The sequence below is a fragment of the Trachemys scripta genome, chromosome 6, assembly GCF_013100865.1.
Source record: "Trachemys scripta elegans isolate TJP31775 chromosome 6, CAS_Tse_1.0, whole genome shotgun sequence".
NCBI classification, from domain to species: domain Eukaryota; kingdom Metazoa; phylum Chordata; order Testudines; family Emydidae; genus Trachemys; species Trachemys scripta.
In genome coordinates, this window is record NC_048303.1 from 36,155,853 (window position 1) to 36,175,884 (window position 20,032).

Below are 20,032 nucleotides of genomic sequence, written 5' to 3' on the forward strand. Positions count from 1 at the left end.
AAATACTTTAAATTCTTTTATATAAGCATTGATACATCTGTGGTATCATAAGTTAGTTTGAATGATTCTGAAATATACATTTTAAATATATAAGTAACTTATAAGATGAGACTTATCTCTAAACACAGAAGAACAAGAACAAATTAGGTAACAGGTCATTATTTTTTGGCCAAATCCTACTTCATTACTCACATGAGGAGCCCCATTGATGAGCCCCTGTTTATTGGGATGAAGGATCAGGCTGATAAATCCATGTTAGTATTATTGTTGTGGATAATAACACAGAACACTTTCTCTGACTGGACAAGACATAGTGGGATTTCACAGGGGCGCGGGGGAAGTAATTTTACCACTTAATTTTATTGCCAAACAGGAGCAGTGTTTTAGCACGAGATTTTCTGAGATTATCCCTGAATGGGGTGGGGATTGGGGGTGGATAGAAGTTAGGGCTAAAATAAACGATCTCTGCCATATTGCTGGCCTGGACTTGCTGGCTGGCAGCAAGGGTCTTGGACAGAGCCATAATTCCACCCCATTTTGCTTGTGTAGTTTGTTATCTAACAATAATTCTGTGTTTCATGGAGTCATAAGAAATACAAAATGAAATCAGATCCTACATACATAGCTGCCTTGGACCAACAATCCAGCAATACCATATGGAATGACTGAGAATGTAATATACACATCAGAGCCATAGTGATAACTCATCAGCTTATTGCAATAAATACATCCAGTTTTGCTATTTTCAATACTTGTGTCTTTGTGACTTTTTGAACTAGTACATTTTTTCCTGCTTGACTGCCATTTTGAGTCCAGTCACATGACATGGCTCATCCAGTACAGCCACCTCAGATTTAATCATGTGTATGTTAGTTCATTTGGATTTTGGCCCACACTTTGTAACAGGCTTTGGGGCAGATTTTCAAATGCATAAAGGGCAGCTGGGCACCCAACTCCCCGTGAAAGTCACTGCACATCTTGCCAAGAAGGTGGGAAATGGGAAAGGGTGCTGCCACTTTGCTATAATCCTAGCATAATCTCATCCATGCTTTTGATCACATCTCGTTTCTCTTCTTGTTTCCTGGCAATGTTGTCCTCCTCTCCCCTCCTCTCGGCAACATAGTGCAGGATACCTCTGTGCTGTCCACAATCAGACCCAGCTCCCTGGATGCCCATACTGCAAGAATTCACTCAATATCCTCATAAAAATATCAGTTTTCATCCCTGAAGTGGCTGTTTGTGTCTTGAGCATCGTTCTTCACCCAACAATATTTCTTGGGTGTGTGTGTGGTGATACCTAACTGGGACAGGCACTCAGACACCTGGTCTTAAACCAGGGTGTTCCTGATAGAAGAGTTCAGCTAGGCCCATATCTCCTTGTTGCCCCAGATCTGAGCAAATGCCCTGAAGTGAGTATCAGGCCAGCTTGGGACATGCTCAGATGAAGGCTTCTTCTGAAATATGATCCAAAAGTGACTTGGGAAGCCAGCACAGAAATATGGCAATAGCACAGACATGGATGATAGTGAAAACATGGGCACAATGAGAACGAGGATGTACGCAGCTCAATTTGTACAGATAAGAGGATTCTGGAAAATTTGACCTCATGACAGCAGAGTATAGATAAATGACGAGAGGAGCCTCTTAAGGAGTGGTTAGTGCACTGTGCGATAGTGGTAGAAGGACCAATTGAACCAATGCAGCAGCTCTGCCAGCAATTGCCACCTATGTTAGCCCTATAATGGTGCAGAATGCCTCAGAGGTTAGCTGTTTTCATAACAATTTCGGTCCTAATCATGGCATGAACACCTGTACACCATTGACAGCAATTTTCTGTGTGGACATATGTTACAAATATTGTAACAGTGGTTTCAATGTCTAACTATTTTAATGTAGACAAGGCCATTGTGTTCAGCAAAACTTGTTTAAACGACATAAACGAATCACCTACATTGTTTGTGATATGCAATTAATCCACTGTAATCCAAAAAATTGCTTTGCTGAAAGGAGCCACCGGCCCTTGTTAAGGTAACAATCAGAGTCTAAACTAAATTAAATACAATGGACTTCAACATGGATTTGTGGAAGGAAGATTGTTTTATTACTCATATATAGGTGGACACAGACAGGATGAGAGACTGAGTAAGCTAACATTGTGACAAAGATGAGGAAAGGAATCACAATGAAGCCATTGAAAACATTTTAATTCTCAGCTGAGAAGGCCATGGAAAATTGTAAATATTATGATAATCTTTTCTCTAATGGGCTGTTATTTCTTTCTGTATGAAAGCCAGCTTTTGACAAGCAAAGCAGTAGAAGTAAATATTTAAAAATGTTGCATCTGTGTAGGTGTAGCAGCTCTCTTCCTTGCACTATTTTCTAGTATTGCTGTATTCATGAACTGCTATGCCCAGATTTAAAAAGCTACACAATACAGTAGAAGAGGTGCTTAAAAGGAGAGTGAGCAGGAGGAAAGGGATTGTGAGAAAGCTGAACTGCTGCTGCTTCAGTGGAGCTACTGTACTATGCAACAAAACTGATCATCATCCTGAGTGGACAGCTGGGATATCCAACTGTCATAAAATTACACCACCTCCTTGCATCTTTTATTGATCCCCAAATGCAAGTAAACATCTTTTATTGACTTGATTTTCTTGTAGCTTTACACACAATTAATATAACAGGTGCGCATATGAAAAGATAAAAAGTTACTGTATTATTGTGGCTCAACATTTATTACATAGGAATAATTTAAGATATGTAGAAAAATATTTTATTTTATACTTAGGGAGATTTCAAGGTTTTTTCCTTCCCCCCGATCACTGAATGCCATGGAAACATGTTTAATGACAGTTGTTAAAATGTTTCATGTCTACAGTGATTCACATAAATGTACAAAAATGACTAAACATATGCCATGAAATATTTTGAACATTTAATGGGAACTGATTCGTAATTGTTTAAAGATACGTATTGCTTGCCAAAATCTGATTTTTACCTTATAAAAATGATGAATTGCATGTGTTAATTAATACCTTATTGTTGTTGAAGGATGCCTCTGTTACATATAGGCAAAAACATTACTGCCTACTGAAAGATGAGAATTTCATCACAATTTAAAAAAAAGAACAGGAGGACACCTGTTCTTTTTGTGGATACAGACTAACACGACTGCTACTCTGAAACCTATCACAATTTAAATGGATCCATTGGCTTTATATGTCCCCATATATTTTATCTTTTGTTAGTTCAAAAGCAAATAAAACTTGTCCTAAATACAAATACCAAAGCATTATTTTATTCATATTTGGACTGCCCAAAAACATAAGAACAGCCATACTGGGTCAGACCAGAGGTCCATCTAGCCCAGTATCCTCTCTTCCGACAACGGCCAATGTCAGGTGCCCCACAGGGAATGAACAGAACAGGTAATCATCAAATGAACCATTCCCTGTCTCCAGTTCCCAGCTTCTGGCAAACAGAGGTTATGGACACTAATCCCTGCCCATTCCTCCATGAATTTATTTAGTTATTTTTTTTAATCCTGTTACAGTCTTGGCCTTCACAACATTCTCTGGCAAAGAGTTCCACAGGTTGACTGTGCGAAAAAATACTTTATTTTGTTTGTTTTAAACCTGCTGCCTATTAATTTCATTTGGTGACCCCTAGTTCTTATGTTATGAAGAGTAAATAACACTTCCTTTTTTACTTTCTCCACACAAGTCATGATTTTATAGACCTCAATCATATCCCCACTTAGTTGGCTCTTTTCCAAGCTGAAAAGTAGAAGTCTTATTAATCTCTCCTCTTATGGAAGCCGTTCCCTACCCCCAATAATTTTTGTTGCCCTTTTCTGAACATTTTCCAATTCCAATACACCTCTACCTCAATATAACGCTGTCCTTGGAAGCCAAAAAAATCTTACCATGTTGTCGGTGAAACCGCATTATATCAAACTTGCTTTGATCCACCGGAGTGCGCAGCCCCGCCCCCCCCCCCTCCCCCGGAGCGCTGCTTTACCGCATTATATCCAAATTCATGTTATATTGGGTCACGTTATATTGGGGTAGAGGCGTATATCTTTTTTGAGATGTGGAGACCACATCTGCATGCTGTATTCAAGATGTGGGCATACCATGGATTTATATAGAAGCAACATGATATTTTCTGTCTTATCTATCCCTTTCTTAATGATGCCCAACATTGTTTGCTTTTTTGATTGCCGCTGCATATTGAGTGGATGTTATCAGAGAACTATACACAATGACTCCAAGATCTCTTTCTTGAGTGGTAACAGCTAATTTAACCCCATCATTTTATATGTATAGCTGGGATTATGTTTTTCAATGTGCATTACTTTGCATTTATCAACATTGAATTTCATCTGCCATTTTGTTGCCCAGTCACCTAGTTTTGAGAGCTCCTTTTGTACCTCTTCACAATCTGTCTGGGATTTAACTATCTTGAATAGTTTTGTATCATCTGCAAATTTTGCCACCTCACTGTTTACCCCCTTTTCCAGATTATTTATGAATATGTTGAATAGGACTGGTCCCAGTACAGACCTCTGGGGAACACCACCCTCCATTCTGAAAACTGACCATTTACCTCCCTTCATTCTGAAAACTGATCATTTATTCCTACCCCTTGTTTCCTATCTTTAAACCAGTTACCAATCCATAAGAGGACCTTCCCTCTTATTGCATGACAGCCTACTTTGCTTAAGAGCCTTTGGTGAGGGACCTTGTCAAAGGCTTTCTGAAAATCTAAGTACACTATAGCCACTGGATACCCATTGTCCCCCTGCTTTTACCCCCTCAAAGAATTCTAGTAGATTGGTGAGGCATGATTTCCCTTTACAAAAACTATGTTGATTCTTCCCCAACAAATTATGTTCATCTATGTATCTGACAATTTTGTTCTTTAATATAGTTTCAACTAGTTTGCCCGGTACTGAAGTTAGGTTTACCGTCCTGTAGTTGCACCTCTGGAGCCCTTTTTAAAAATTGGCGTCACATTAGCTATCCTTCAGTCATTTGGTACAAAAGCTGATTTAAATGATAGGTTGCAGATTACAGTTAGTAGTTCTGAAATTTCACATTTGAGTTCCTTCAGAACTGGTAACTTATTACTGTTTAGTTTATCAATTTGTTCCAAAACCTCCTCTAATTACACCTCAATCTGGGACAGTTCTTCAGAATTGTCACCTAAAAGAATGGCTCAGGTTTGGGAATCTCCCTCTCATCCTCAGCTGTGAAGACCGATGCAAAGAATTTAGTTTCTCCGCAATGGCCTTATTGTTCTTGAGTGCTCCTTCAGCATCTTGATCGTCCAGTCGCCTCACTGATTGTTTAGCAAGCTTCCTACTACTGATGTACTTAATTTTTTTTTTTTTTTGCTATTACTTTTTGAGTTTTTGGCTAGCTGTTCTTCAAATTCTTTTTTGGCCTTCCTAATTATATTTTTACACTTCATTTGCCACGGTTTATATTCCTTTCTATTTTCCTCACTAGGATTTAACGTCTACTTTTTAAAGGATGCTTTGCCTCTCACTGCTTCTTTTACTTTGTTGTTTAGCCACGGTGGCATTTTTTTTGGTTCTCTATGTTTTTTAATTTGGGGTATACATTTAAGTTGAGCCTCTACTATGGTGTCTTTAAAAAGTTTCCATGCTGCTTGCAGGAATTTCACTTTTTCTGCTGTACCTTTTAATTTCTGTTTCACTAACTTCCTCATTTTTGTGTAGTGCCCCTTTCTGAAATTAAATGCTACAGTGTTGGGCTGCTGTGGTATTTTTCCCGTTATAGGGATGTTAAATTTAATTATATTATGGTCACTATTTCCAAGCACTCCAGCTATATTCACCTCTTGGACCAGATCCTGTGCTCCACTTAGGTAATTCTTAGATTTAATCCTCTCCTCTTGTGGGTTCTAGGACTAGCTGCTCCACGAAGCAGTCATTTAAGGTGTCAAGAAACTTTATCTCTGCACCCCGTCCCGAGGTGACATTTACCCAGTCAATATGAGGATAGTTGAAATCCCCCATTATTATTGAGTTGTTTTTTTTAATAGCCTCTCTAATCTACCAGAGCATTTCACAGTCACTATCTCCACCCTGGTCAGGTGGTCGGTAATTTTTATTATTAGAGCATGGGATTACTATCCATAGAGATTCTATGGTACAATTTGATACATTTAAGATTTTTACTTCATTTGATTCTACACTTTCTTTCACACATAGTGCCACTCCCCCACCAGCACGACCTGTTCTGTCCTTCTCATATATTTTGTACCCTGGTATTACTGTGTCCCATTGATTATCCTCATTCCACCAAGTTTCTGTGATGCCTATTATATCAATATACTCATTTTTAATATGAGGCACTCTAGTTCACTCATCTTATTTAGACTTCTAGCATGTGTTATGGTCTAAGAATTGAAATATACTATTTTGGAAGTTTTGAAAACATTGCAAAAATCACACAAATTTTGAATGTACTTTCTCATAAATGCTGCATGAGGAGAGTTTTCCATGTTAGCAGCCATCCAAATGCAACCCACCATGTAATAAGTTTTTCCTGTACTTTAATTAAAAATGCATAATGTAGTTGTGGACCTCACAGCATTCCTCTACTATTAACATTGGATTGAACATCTATTGTTAACTTAAATTGTTGAAAGAGGGGCATATACTCACCATAGGGAAAAAGGCTATTGTGTCCTTTGGAGTATAATTTTAGGTAGCGTGCCAATGAAAAATCAACCCTCACTTAGAAAACTACTAGGCAACTTTATTTGCATGACGACTCTCTTTAATGTTCTGTCATACTTTAAAGACATTTGAACTGATATTTTATTATTACTACCATACATTCTCCCGAGACATGCAAGGACTTTGATTTGCTTACATCTTCATACATACTGTGTGGTGATGGAAGTTCACCGAGTTACAAATAAGATATTGCCAAGATGCTAACTTCAATGGGCTAGTCATGTACTTAAAGTTCAGCACATGCTTACGTGTTTTGCTGGACTGGGGCTAAATTGCTTCACATATTTCCAGATTGAGTCTACAATGACATGTATTTGAATTTTGTTTTACTGTATTTTGTTTTAACCAAGGCCCAAGTTCAGCTAACACTAATGCATGTTCTTAACTTTATGCACAAGTCATCCTGTTTACTTCTGTGGGGTTACTAGTGTGTAAAATTAAGCTTGTGTGTGTTTGCAGAATCAATGCCCAGACACAGAATATCTCTTTGTTTACCTATAACTTGCCTTTCAAATTTTTCAGTAAAACATTTCTTAAAATTAATAGGCAAAACAATTGGTTCTGAATGAGAATTAATATTATGCCTTGTTTGGGTTTTGAAAACAAAGCTGCTTTTTAATTATTTGAGAAAAAGCATCATAAATTCACAAATTTTCATTTTTCTATTTATATTCAGTTCAAAACATCTAAACATGTTTTGTCCATTTGACCACAAATTGACTATCTCACTATCAAACTGAGATTAAGAAATGGGTATTTAAACCTGAAAGCATTATTTCTATCAACCTTATTGAAAAAAAGAGTTTAAATAACACTGTATTATTTTTATATAGCATGGAATCATAGAAATGTAGGGCTGGAAGGGATTTCTATAGATCATCTAGTCCAGTCCCATGCATTGAGGCAGGACCAAGTATATTTCCACCATCCCTGACAGTTGTTTGTCTAACCTGTTCTTTAAAACCTTCACTGAAGGGCATTCCAAAACCTCCTTGGAAGCCTATTCCAGGGCTTAACAGTGCTTAATAGTTAGAAAGTTTTTCCTAATATCTAAACTAAATCTCCCTTACTGCAGATTGATCTTATTACTTCTTGTCCTACCTTCAGTGGACCTGGAGAACAATTGATCTCCATCCTCATTATAAAAGCCCTTAACATATTTGAAGATTGTTATCCAGTCTTGCCTCAATCTTCTTTTCTCAAGACTAAATATGGTCAGTTTTTTTAACCTTTCCTCATAGGTCAGGTTTTCTAAACCTTTTTTTCATTTGTTTTGCTCTCTTCTGAATGCTGTCCAATTTGTTCACATTTTTCCTGAAGTGTGGTGTCCAGAACTGGACACTGTATTCCAGCTGAAGTGTCACCAGAAGCTATCTCCTATGTCTTACATACAATACTCTTATTACTACACCCAGAATATTAGCCTTTTTTTGCAATTATATCATAGTGTTGGCTCATATTCAATCTGTGATGTATTATAACTCCCAGATCCTTTTCAGCAGTACTTCATCTTGAAGTACTTTACAAAATATAAACAGCATAACAGAAGTGCTGCAATATCAGATTTAAAGATAGTGTACAAAAGAAAAAAATCCTTCTTTATGAAGTTTGATGAAGGCTTGAAAGATTTGTTAATTCACACTTTCTACTCTAATATATATTAGGAATATCAAGTCTTGACTTCTTTGTTAGTGGTGATCTCCTTAGAAAATCAAAGAACTGGAGTGGGTACTTTCTTAATTGTTAACTAAAGGGGAAAAATGTTGAATCCTTAACAAGAGATATTTCCCCCCAACAGTTTGTCAGGTGTTTGAGTTATATAGGTATTAACAAAAACAAAAATACTAAAGTATTGTTAGCAGTTTTATAAGTTCATTCCTCTTGATAATTTTGATGGCAACTCTATCTAATATAATACTACAGTATCTCCAGTTGGGAGTGTCTTCCATGAATAGAAACAGGATGAATAAAACCTACACTTCTCATGTAAAAAACAAGCAGAGAAACAAACCTTTTTGGGGTTGGAGGGTGGAAGAATCTCTGACCTTTCAACAGAATAAAGAGGCATAAAAGCCTCCCATTTTTAAATTTGCAGGTCACCTTTAAAGGGTGGTTATACTGCTTAAGCACTGATGTAGCAAGCAGCTAGAGGATGCTCTCTGCAGCACACAATGAGTTTTATTGATCCTATGAAGCTCAGGAACTGTGCTACATATTCTTGGGCCTAATCTATTGGCACCTTACCTATTAGTTACCTATTTACATACATACAAATGTGGAACATTCCTGTATGAATATTCCTCCACATCAAAGGAAAAAATTGGTTTGTTATCTTTAGTTTCTCAATGATGTATAAAGATCTTCAGCAGCATAGTCAAGTATTTAGAATAGAGGGCAGGGCAACAGCAACCTGAGTTTTTGGCCTAGCACTGCTTCTGGCCCAATGTGTGATCTTGAGCAAATCACTTAATCTCTGCCTAATTTTCCTCATCTGTAAAATGGGGAAGGTACTTACCACCTTTGTAAAGTGCTTTAAAATTCCACGTGAAAAGCACTAATATACATGTTTAAAATAGTGCTAGAGATGACTCACTGATGGAAAGAACGATGAGGTACTAAATTTTAGTGAGACACTTTGCTAGGCTTAGGGAGTTGTGTAGTCGGAATAAATTGGAGGTGCCAGTTTTTACATCTCCTTTGACAGAATCGGGGAGGCTTCTTCGGGGGATAGGGAGGGAGTTAAATCTGCGGAGTGGATTGCTAATGGGTTGGCTATGTCAGAATGGGGGGGGCTGTCAAAGTTTATGCGGGGGAAATAAAGTTGAGGTGCTGATGTTTAACAGTGACTTTGCTGGGGTGATAGAGAGGCGCTAAAAGTGAGGTGTAGATTTTTAATGGACTGACTTTACTGGAGAGGAAGTCATTGTGTCTCTGTGTTGGGGGGTGGGGAGGAAGAGTGCCAATTTTTACTGAGATACTTTGCTCCAGTGGGGGACATCACAGGGGGTGGGATGGAGGAGGAATAAATGTGAATACCAATTTTAAATAGTGGGCTTTGGCATGGTCTGGAGATGTCCTGAGGGATAAACTTAAGGTACAATTTTTAACAGGGTGACTCACCTGAAGCAGGGAAGTCATCATGAGAAAAGGATGACTATGAAGTGTTTTTAACAGGATTGTTTTAACAGGTTAGGGGAGTCATTTGTGAGCTGAAGCTAGCAGGATGTACATTGTTAACAAAATGGCTTTGGCCTGGCTGGAGGAATTGCTGGCAGCTGGGGATAAATCAATGTGAGGTGGTGCATTTGGTAAGGAGGTGGTTTTCCAATAAGACCAGAGAAGTTGTCACAAGAGAAGATAAAGCAGGGTTTTAATAGGGTAGCTTTGCCCAGTGTGGCTGAGTCCTGTGTGGGTATAGAGGAGGTGGTGAGTTTGTGAAGCTGGGGACAGGAGGAGGTGGAGGCATAAATCCAGGGCATGGGTTTGCTCACAGCGGCCTTGCCTGGGGGTGAAGATAAACCTGAGCTGTGGTTTTAACAGGACGGACTTGAGTTGCGGATAGCGAATTACTGCGAGAGGCAGGTTTTGAACAGGGGAATGCTGAGCTGGGGGAAGGAAAGGATAAGAGCAAAGCGCTGCTTTTAGCGGGCAGCCTTTGCCGCCATGGTCGGGGTATCACCGTGGGCTGGGAAGGTTGATCAGTGCGAGGTGGCTTTTAACAGGGTGGCTGTGGGATTAGCGCGGGAGGCGGGTTAGCACAGGGCGGCGGTGCCGGGGCGCGACACGCGGGAGCTCAGCCGGGGCAGCAGTCACGGGAGGCGGAATCACATGGCGGGGCGGGTGCCAGCGGCGCTTTGCCGTAAGCAGGGCCATGGGCGCGCTCACCGCCGCATCCCCGCGAGCGCCCCCGGGCAGAGCTCCCGAGGGGCAGGGGAGGCGGCGAGGCCCGGCCAGGTCCCCGGGCCGAGCGCCCTCTCCTGCCGGGGGAGGAGGCGGCAGGCGGAGGCCAAGTCGGAGGTGCCACTGTCCCCTCCCACCCCTTAAGCCGGTCCCGCCGAGTGACGCCTCCGTGCAGTGCGCAGGCGCAGCGGCTCCCAGCGCCTGTTGTATCCGGCCGGCGCCTTTTCTCCCCTCCCCCGGAGCCGCTGCCGCTGCCCTGTGCCCTCCCCGCCCCCTGCGCGTCCGCCCGGCAGCGCCTCGGACCCCGGCTGCCCCATGAAGCGATGGCAGCGGCCAACTTCGGCAAGATCCAGATCGGGATCTATGTGGAGATCAAGCGCAGCGATGGTGAGCGAAGGGGAGGAGGCTGAGCAGCCGCAGCCCCCGGCCCCCGCCACCTCCCCCGCGAGGCAGGGGGCTGCGCGCGGGGCCCATTGTGCGCCGGGGCCCGGGGAGGGGCCGGGCCGGGCCTGCTGTTTGCTGCGGTTGTTAGGGAACGTTGCTGTCGTTTCCCGGGTGCGTTGGGGGGGGGGGGCGGCGCGAGGACACGGACGGCAGCCGCCGTCGCTGGAGACAGGGAGGCTGCTGCAATGCTGGGAGGAGGGGAGGGGCTGGTAAGGGGAGATGGTCTGACTCGGGGGGTGGCTGAGCAAGGGGGGGAGGGAATGAGTTAGGGGGATATGGGTTGATTGGGAGAGGGGAAGGGAAGGCAGAAATGAAAATGGGCAAGGTCTGATTGGGGGAGGCGGTGGGTAACTGGGGGGAGGGGAGACGATCTGGTTTGGGGTAAAAATCCAAAGAGGGAAGTTGGGGCGGGGGGAGGTTGAGAGATGGGCTGGGGGGAAGGAGCAGAAGGGTGATGATGGGTTTTGTCATGTACGGCAATAACTTCTCAGTCACACTGAAACACAAGCTGTGATTAGCTGTACTTGCAGTAGACGGCAATGTACAGCGCCAGAGATGGCTTGGGACACTCCCTCCCTCCATCATTATTTAACAAAAAACCTGATGCTCTTTTGGCTATTCTGTACCTCTTTGCAATGTAAATACACCGCTCTGTATTTGGACCTCTCTGTTGCTGATCCAATGTTTCCCTTTCTGCCTGCTCAGTAGCTTGTGCAGTGGTTTCTGGAGATACGCATGAAGTTAGGAGACGAGTGACTGGGTTTTGGGGTGATATCCCTTGTGTGATGGGTATTTTGTCTGGATGGAGGCTTATGGGCAGAGGCTGGATGGGGATTTTGGTTGCTGAATCAATGGGCAGGCCTCTCATACCTTCAGCTTTGTCATTTGAATGGGGATACGTCAGCACATCCCCAAACCCAGTTAAGAACGGAAGTTCTGTGGGGTGGGGTCATGTTGGGATTGTCTCTGGAAAGTCAGTTTATTCTCCAGTAGTGTGAATATTCAGAACCATTCTGGGGAAGTTCAGATGCTTGTGCAGCAGCTGAGAAAAACCTGGAGATCCAGGGTGCTGAAACTAGAGTATGGCTAGAGCATGAGGCAGCATATAAACTGCATGAGGATGTGCTGTTAACTACCTTACCTTCCCACTCTCTAGATTGAATGTTCTTAAACACTGCATTTTTGTTATGTCATTAAGACTGCCATCACTCATTATACATAACATCTCAGTTTGCGAATTATGACTTGTGTGTGACACAAATAACCGGATAGGCTTTTCATTGATTGTGTGTTAACCTATTGCAGATTTCTTTATAGATACTGTTTTATTTTTTTATACTTCATTGTGCTTGTCAGATGATTTCACTGAGAGTTCTGTGAGCTTTCAGTAGCTGTAATTGGGGATTGTGTGTCTTGCTTACATTTGAAAAAATTTGCCTCATACAATAATTGTTTTCCTGACTACTTCTGGTCACTTTCGATACCAGAAATGAGAACAGTTAAGTCTTGTAAATAATACCCATATTATTAATTAGTTTAAGTGATGCAGCAAAATGTGTAATGATTACATGTATTCCAATAAAAGTATTTGATTTCTGTAAAACATTTTGGGTATTTCTTCATATACACAGAAAAAACATGGGTGATCTGCACCTGGGTTAGCCCAACAGGGTGTGAGCAGCCATGCTGTGAATCTATACCCAAATTATGTGTCCTCACTGGTGCTGCACACCCTTGTGTGCCACTAGAATTTCTGGGGCACATCTCATGTTTTCTCATGAATTGGGGAAAAACTGTCCTTTTGGGCACATGGGGGAACTGTGGGAAGGCACTAGAGGACTGTCAGCATTGTTTGACCTATGCTTTGCTGCAAAAGGAGCAGATTAGCTGCCTGAGTGAAAGGTTAGGGCAGAGGTGGACAAACTACAGCCCGTGGGCCACATCCGTCCTGCGGGATCGTCCTGCCCGGCCCCTGAGCTCCCAGATGGGGAGGCTAGCGCCCCCCCCCACAATCCCCAATTACAGCTACTGCCCCCTTATCCAGCCCCCTCCCCCCCTGTTTTCTGCTCCCCCCCAGCCTCAGCTCTCTGCGCCACCAGAGTTGTGGCCCGCCGCTCCTGCCGGGCAGCATGGGTGGCATGGCTGGCTCCAGCTGGGCGGTGGGGCTGTGTGCTCCAGCTGCTCTAAGCAGCATGGTAAGGGGGGGGGGGTTGGATAAGGGCCAGGGGGTCCTGGGGCAGTCAGGGGACAGGGAGCAGGGGGTGGTTGGATGGGGTGGAGGTTTTGGGGGGCAGTCAGGGGACAGGGAGCGGGGGGGGGCGTTGGATAGGCATGGGAGTCCCGGGGGGACTGTCAGGGGGCCGGGTGTGGATAAGGATCGGGGTAGTCAGGGGACAGGGAGCAAGGGGGGTTGGATAGGTGGTGGGAGATCCCAGGGGGAGGTTAGGGGCAGTCAGGGGACAAGGAGCGGGGGGTTGTATGGGTTGGGGATTTGAGGGGGCAGTCGGGGGTGGGAAGGGGTGGATAGGGTGTGGGGGCCAGGCTGTTTAGGGAGACACAGCCTTCCCTACCCAGCCCTCCATACAGTTTCGCAACGCTGATGTGGCCCTTGGGCCAAAACGTTTGCCCACCCCTGGGTTAGGGCAACGCTCAGGTAAGAGTCCAGGCTAACTCTGAGTGAACGCATACCCTTTCTAAAACAAAACATTAATTTGAGTGGTAAGTATGATCTCTCAAAATCAAGTAGCTGTTTATCTGTTTGTTTACCTGAATATTCTTTAGGATCAGACAACAAAGTTTTGATCAGTTTCTAGAGTGACACCAAAGGGTAGGCGGAGTCTCCAGTTTGTCCACCAGTTATTTTAAATGTTTCTCTGTGCACAGAGCTGCATTGAAATTATAACACTTTAAGCCCCCCTCTTTTTTTTAAAGTCCACAATTTGCTTTTCCTTACAATAATTATAAACTTTCTATAAAATAACTTGATTTTGATTCTTGTACAGCACTTGATGGTCTTGCATATTGCAACAAAAAATAAGTATAATGATGGAATAATGCCCTTGCTCTCAAGTGTATCAGAATACTCCAGTATGATGAATTATTGTGTTTTTCATTGTGATTAGGATTTAAAGTTCCAACCGTGGTCTCCTCCTGTATGATGCAAATGGAAAATAAGTATAATAGAAATAAAATATATTATTAGAATCAGTAGCCAAAATATCATGACAGCTTTTGGAAGAAACTCAGTATTTCCAAGAAGAGATGTTATAGTAGCTTTCGCAGGGAAATGTTGGTTTCTTCAGATGAGTATTGGTACAAATGCCATCTTGATATCAATTGTAGAGAATAACTAGTTCCCTTCATTTAGAATGGAACAGCAGTAACCAGCCAACTAATTCAGTTACTTAAAGCATTTATTATATTTAAATTTAGTGTTCATGTTTCAAAATAATGAACATGTAGCTGGAAAAGAGCATCTGTTAACCCCCTTGATAAGTAACAGTTCCGTTCGGAAGCAAAACCTCAATCGCATGAATAACTTAACTTAGTTTGAATTTTATGTGCCTTATCTGCTCAGTTTGAACAACGTTCCCATTACCTCAGTCCTATGGACTAAACCTACTCACCAGTCCAAAATATACCAGTGCCACAGGCTGTGCCCGTGTTTCCTGGTCTCCAGCATGTACCATGTTGCTGGGGTCCAAACATCGCCTGTTTCCTGCTTGAGTAATACACTTGAGTAATAGCTGCCCACCACTAAAATAAATAAATAAATTTTATATATATATATATATATATGTGTATGTGTATATATATATACATACACACACACACACAAACTATACCAAATCAATTAATGTTGCTTCCATTTCACTCACACAATAATACAGCTAATGATAGCCACTCTCAGTAAATCAATTTATGCTAACTCTTCTCCATAATAAATCATCTTATGTTGGCTTTCCTTCTACAAGTACAATCTTTTGGTGAGACAGACAAATCTTACCCCATGCCCTGCATCCCTTTGCTGGGGTGGCTGGAATCCCTCTCCCCTCCCCACGGTGCTCCCTGCCCAGTCTAACTCACAGAGCAGCAGCTTCTTCACCCTGCTTTTTTCCCTCCTTGCCCAAATAGTACTGGAGCTGTGTCTCTGCAGGCTTGGAATAGTATGGGAAAGAACACTAAAATTATTAAACTATTATAAAACCATTGTACAAATTGGTGTTTTTCATCCACATGAAATACTCTGTTTTCACTGCTCACTACCTCAAAAATGATTTAATAGAAATAGAGAGGCCTCACAGGTGGGTGGGAAGGATGAATAAAAGCATAGGAAAACTTTAAGATGAAGAGAATGTAAAGACTGGGAGTGTTTATCTTAGGGGATGAATAAGAGGTGACACAATAATGAGCTGGCTAAGGAGGTTGCTGAACCGTTAATGGTGATTTTCAATAAGTCTTGGGGCACTAGGGAAGTTTAAGACTGGAAGACAACTAATGTTGTGCCAGTTTATAAAAAGAGTAAACGGGTTGACCCGATAATTGTAGGCCCATCAACCTGACATTGATCCCAGGCAAGCTAATAGAGCGGCTGATGCGAGACTAGGTTAATGCATATTAAAGGAGGGTAATGTAATCAATACAAATTAACCTGGGTTTATGGAAAATAGATCCTGTCAAACTATGAGATTACAAGTTTGATAAAGGTAATAGTGTTGACGTGATATACTGAGACTTGTGTAAGGTATTTGACTTGGTACTGCACAACATTTTGATTAAAAAACTAGAACAATATAAAATTAACAAAGCACACATTAAATAGATTAAAAACTGGCTAACTGATAGATCTCAAAATGTAACTGTAAACAGGGAATTGTCATTAAATGGGTGTGTTTCTAGCAGGGTCCTGCATGGATCACTTCTTAGCCCTACTTTGTTTAACATTTTTATTCATGACCTGGAAGAAAAAACAAAATCCTCACTGATAATGTTTGCAGATGACCCAAAAATTGGGGAGTGGTAAATAATGAAGAGGATTGATTCAGAGTGATCTGGATCACTTGGTAAACTGGGCACAGTTTAACAATGTGTTTGAATATGGCTAAATGTATACATCTAGGAACCAAGAATGTAGGCCATAATTACAGGAAGGGGGATTCTATCCTCGGATGACTCATAGACTTTAAGGTCAGAAGGGACCATTTTGATCATCTGGTCTGACCTCCCGCATGATGCAGGCCACAAAGCCGTCCCTACCCTTTCCCTTGACTCTGCTGTTGAAATCCCCAAATCCTGTGGTTTAGAGACTTCAATTAGCAGAGAATCCTCCAGCTAGCGATCCCTGCCCCATGTGCGGAGGAAGGCGAAAAACCTCCAGGGCCTCTGCCAATCTACCCTGGAGGAAAATTCCTTCCCGACCCCAAATATGGCGATCAGTAAAACCCCGAGCACGTAGGCAAGATTCTCCAGCCTGACCCTTATTAGCCATTATACTATTTACCTGCCATGGCACGCTGTTCCTTTGACTAAAATCATGTTATCCCATTAAACCATTCCCTCCATAAACTTATCTAGCTTAATCTTAAAACCAGACAGGTCCTCCGCCCCCACCGTTTCCCTCGGAAGGCTGTTCCAATATTTCACCCCTCTGACGGTCAGAAACCTTCATCTAATTTCAAGCCTAAACTTCCCTACGGCCAGTTTATATCCATTCGTTCTCGTGTCCACATTAGTACTGAGCTGGAATAATTCCTCTCCCTCCCTGGTATTTATCCCTCTGATATATTTAAAGAGAGATGCAGGGACTCTGGAAAAAGATCTGGGTGTCATGGTGGATAAGCAGCTGAATTTGAGCTCCCAGTCTGAAATTGTCACCAAAACATCCAGGGAAGGATCATTTGATGATTACTTCTTCTGTTCATTCCCCCTGGGGCACCTGGCATTGGCTACTGTCGGAAGACAGGATACTGGGCTAGATGGACTTTTGGTCTGACTCAGTATGGCCGTTCCTGTGTTCTTATGAGCTAATGTGATCCTGGGATGTGTAAACAGGGGAATCTCAGGGAGGAGCAGAGGGGTTACTTTTCCTCTGTATTTGGCACTGGTGTTACTTCTGCTGGAATACTGTGTCCCGTTATGATGCCCACAGTTCAAGAAGGATGATAAATTGCAGAGGGTTCAGAGAAGAGTCATGAAAACATCTGAAAGATTAGAAAACTTGCCTTGTAGTGATAGATTGAGGTCTTTGAGTCTATTTAGCTTAACAAAGAGAAGGCTAAGGGGTGAATTGGTTACTCTGTAAATATCTACATGGGGAACAAATATTTGATAATGGGCTCCGGGGCCGTCCCTAAAGGGGGAGCGGGGCCTGGGACATAAGCAGTGAGTTTCTAATTGGCTGGAGGGTCCCCCCCAGGCTCTGCCCCCTTCCCCCATTCACCCCACCTCTTCCTGCCCTGCCCAGTTCTGTCCCCCTCCCCCGAATGCACTGCACCCTCGCTTCTCTCCCCTCCCTCCCCAGCGCCTCCTGACGTTGCAAAACATCTGAACCATGGCAGGCGGGAAGTGCTGAGAGGGAGGGGGAGGCGCTGATTGGCGGGGCCTGCTGGCAGGCAGTAGGTAATATGAGGAGGGGGAGGTTCTGGTAGGGGGCTTCTCGCCCCCCTCCTGCCCCGGCCCACCTGCCGCTCGCCTCCCCGTTCACCTCCTCACCCCGCTCTGCGCCTGCCTCACCTCCCCGCCTACCTCCTCGTGGTTTTATTGAAGCATGGGGACTCCCAAAGTGCAGGGCCCAGGGCACTCACCCTGATTCGCTGTACCCAAGGGATCGCTCTTATGGGCTCTTTAATCTAGCAGAGAAAATACAATATGATACAATGGTTTGAAGTTGAAACTAGACAAATTCAGACTGGAAATAAGGCATTTTTTTACAGTGAGGGTAATTCATGATTGGAACAAATTGCCAAGAGTTGTAGTGAAGTGTCTATCAGTGACGATTTTAAAATCAAGATTGGATTTTTTTCTAACAGGTATTCTCTAGGAATTATTTTGGGGAAGTTTTCTGGCCTGTGTTATGCAGGAGGTCAGACAAGATGAGAACGGTCCCTTCTGGTCTTGGAATCTATGAATGATATGGGGAAGGTGGATCAAGCACTTCATTCACCTTTTTTCATAATACAAGAACAAGAGGACATTCCGTGATATCGAAAGACGGCTAATTTAAAACAGATAAAAGAGAATAAGCAATACACAATTTAGCTTGTGAAACTCATTGCCACAAGATATCATTGAGGCAAAGCGCTTTGTAGGATTAAAAAAAACAATTGAATGTTGACATGGATGGAAGAAATATTGAGTGTTATACTAAGAATGAATAAAACACAACCCCCCCCCCCCAAGAGTGGTGGAAGGAATATAAACCACTGGCTGCAGTACATAAGCCGGTCTTTAACTGATGAAATTTAGGAAGAAGCTTTCCCTATGGGCATATTATTCTGCAACTGCCTATTGCAGGGTTTATTGTACTTTTCTCTGAAGCAGCTGATCCTGATCATTTTTAGAGACCGGGTACTGGACTACATGGACTACGGGTCTGATCTTGTGTGGCAGTTCCTAGACTTATAGCGACATCACTACACTTGTTAACCTTAAAAACATTACCTGAGAGTAATCTTTGTAACAATAAGTGCTGTAAACTTAATTTTTTTTAAAATAAAACCTTAGATTTTGCAGAATTTTGATATTGCTCCTCCTTGAAAGAGTGCTGCTGGCCTTAATTTGTCAAGATCTCCTGTATCATATTCTTTATATGTGCAACTTCTACTGATATCATTGGGAACTTCATATTAAGGATGAAAGTCCAATATGACCCTATATAATTGCGTTAAGTTTGGGTCATCCTGCTGTTTTGTAGATCCTTGTGGCTAACTTGAAGTAAGAGCACACTTTCGCTCTCCTCTTTGATGACAGATATGTTTTGTGATCAAGGCCTTATTTATGCTTTGGGCACTAGAGTGGTGCAGCTGTAGCTAGCTGTACCTTTATAGAGCCATAGTATAGACGCTTCCTACAACAGTGGAAGGGGTTGTTCTGTTTCCGTAGTTAATCTGCCTCTCTGAGTGGCGGTAGCTAGATCAATGGAAGAATGCTACCATTGACCTAACTATGTCTACACTAGGGATTAGGATGGCTTAACTGGGTAGTCCGGGGTGGGGAAAAATTCACATCCCTGAATGTTTTAGTTTAGGTTGGTCAAATTTTTAAATGTAAACCAGGCCTGGTTGGTTTTAAGACTGCTCAAATGTGCTAACAAATAACTTGACTCAGTTACCTTATCCCTGGGTAATCCATGCTGACACAATGTATCTTTATGTGGTCTAGCCATTAGCTGGAGAACAAAGAGCTTTGAGTTTGCTACTGCATCTGAGCTAATGGACATGACCCTTTAGCTTGAGTAGTAAAGGGTCTTGTTCTTAGATTCAGCCATTCTGGGTTCAGTCCCTGCAGACGACATGACAAACAGTGTTGTTACTTGTTCATGGCATATCCTGTGTAATTCAAACTTTAAAAAGCATTAGTTTTTTACTGTGCTGTACATTGGCTTTAAAATTAAAGATGTAACTTGCAGCCTTTCCTGGTATTTATGCTGCTTTTCTACACTGATTATAAATAGCTCTTGAAAGTCAAAAATAGAATTCTTCTTCCTTAGAGAAATGTTGTTTTCTTCAGTACTTCTGTACCACAGGCTTGTTTAGTGTAAAGCTACTTCTAATGGTGGATTTAAAGCTCCTGTGTGATCACTGGGATTACATAATCATGGCCTATTTCCCTGATGGAGAAACCCACATTGTAGCTCAGCCTGCCGAGTAGATTTGGCTCAGCCCCCACTCTTTGCATTGGCCAGTCACTTACAAGATG

At 42.4% G+C, this 20,032-nt stretch overlaps 1 protein-coding gene across 7 annotated transcripts in view; it reads left to right on the forward strand.

Moving 5' to 3' along the window:
- The first annotated feature begins 10,060 nt into the window (after nucleotides 1–10,060).
- The window catches only part of KIF2A (kinesin family member 2A), an 83,649-nt gene continuing 73,677 nt past the window's right edge, over nucleotides 10,061–20,032 (forward strand). For 2 of the 7 annotated variants that reach the window (XM_034773327.1, XM_034773333.1), the window contains exon 1: nucleotides 10,996–11,059. In XM_034773327.1, the coding sequence (XP_034629218.1) occupies nucleotides 10,996–11,059 (64 nt within the window). Of the gene's footprint in view, nucleotides 10,081–10,861; nucleotides 11,060–11,304; nucleotides 11,326–20,032 lie in introns of those variants that run through there. The other 5 variants (XM_034773331.1, XM_034773328.1, XM_034773329.1 and 2 more) reach the window with 5 other exon arrangements.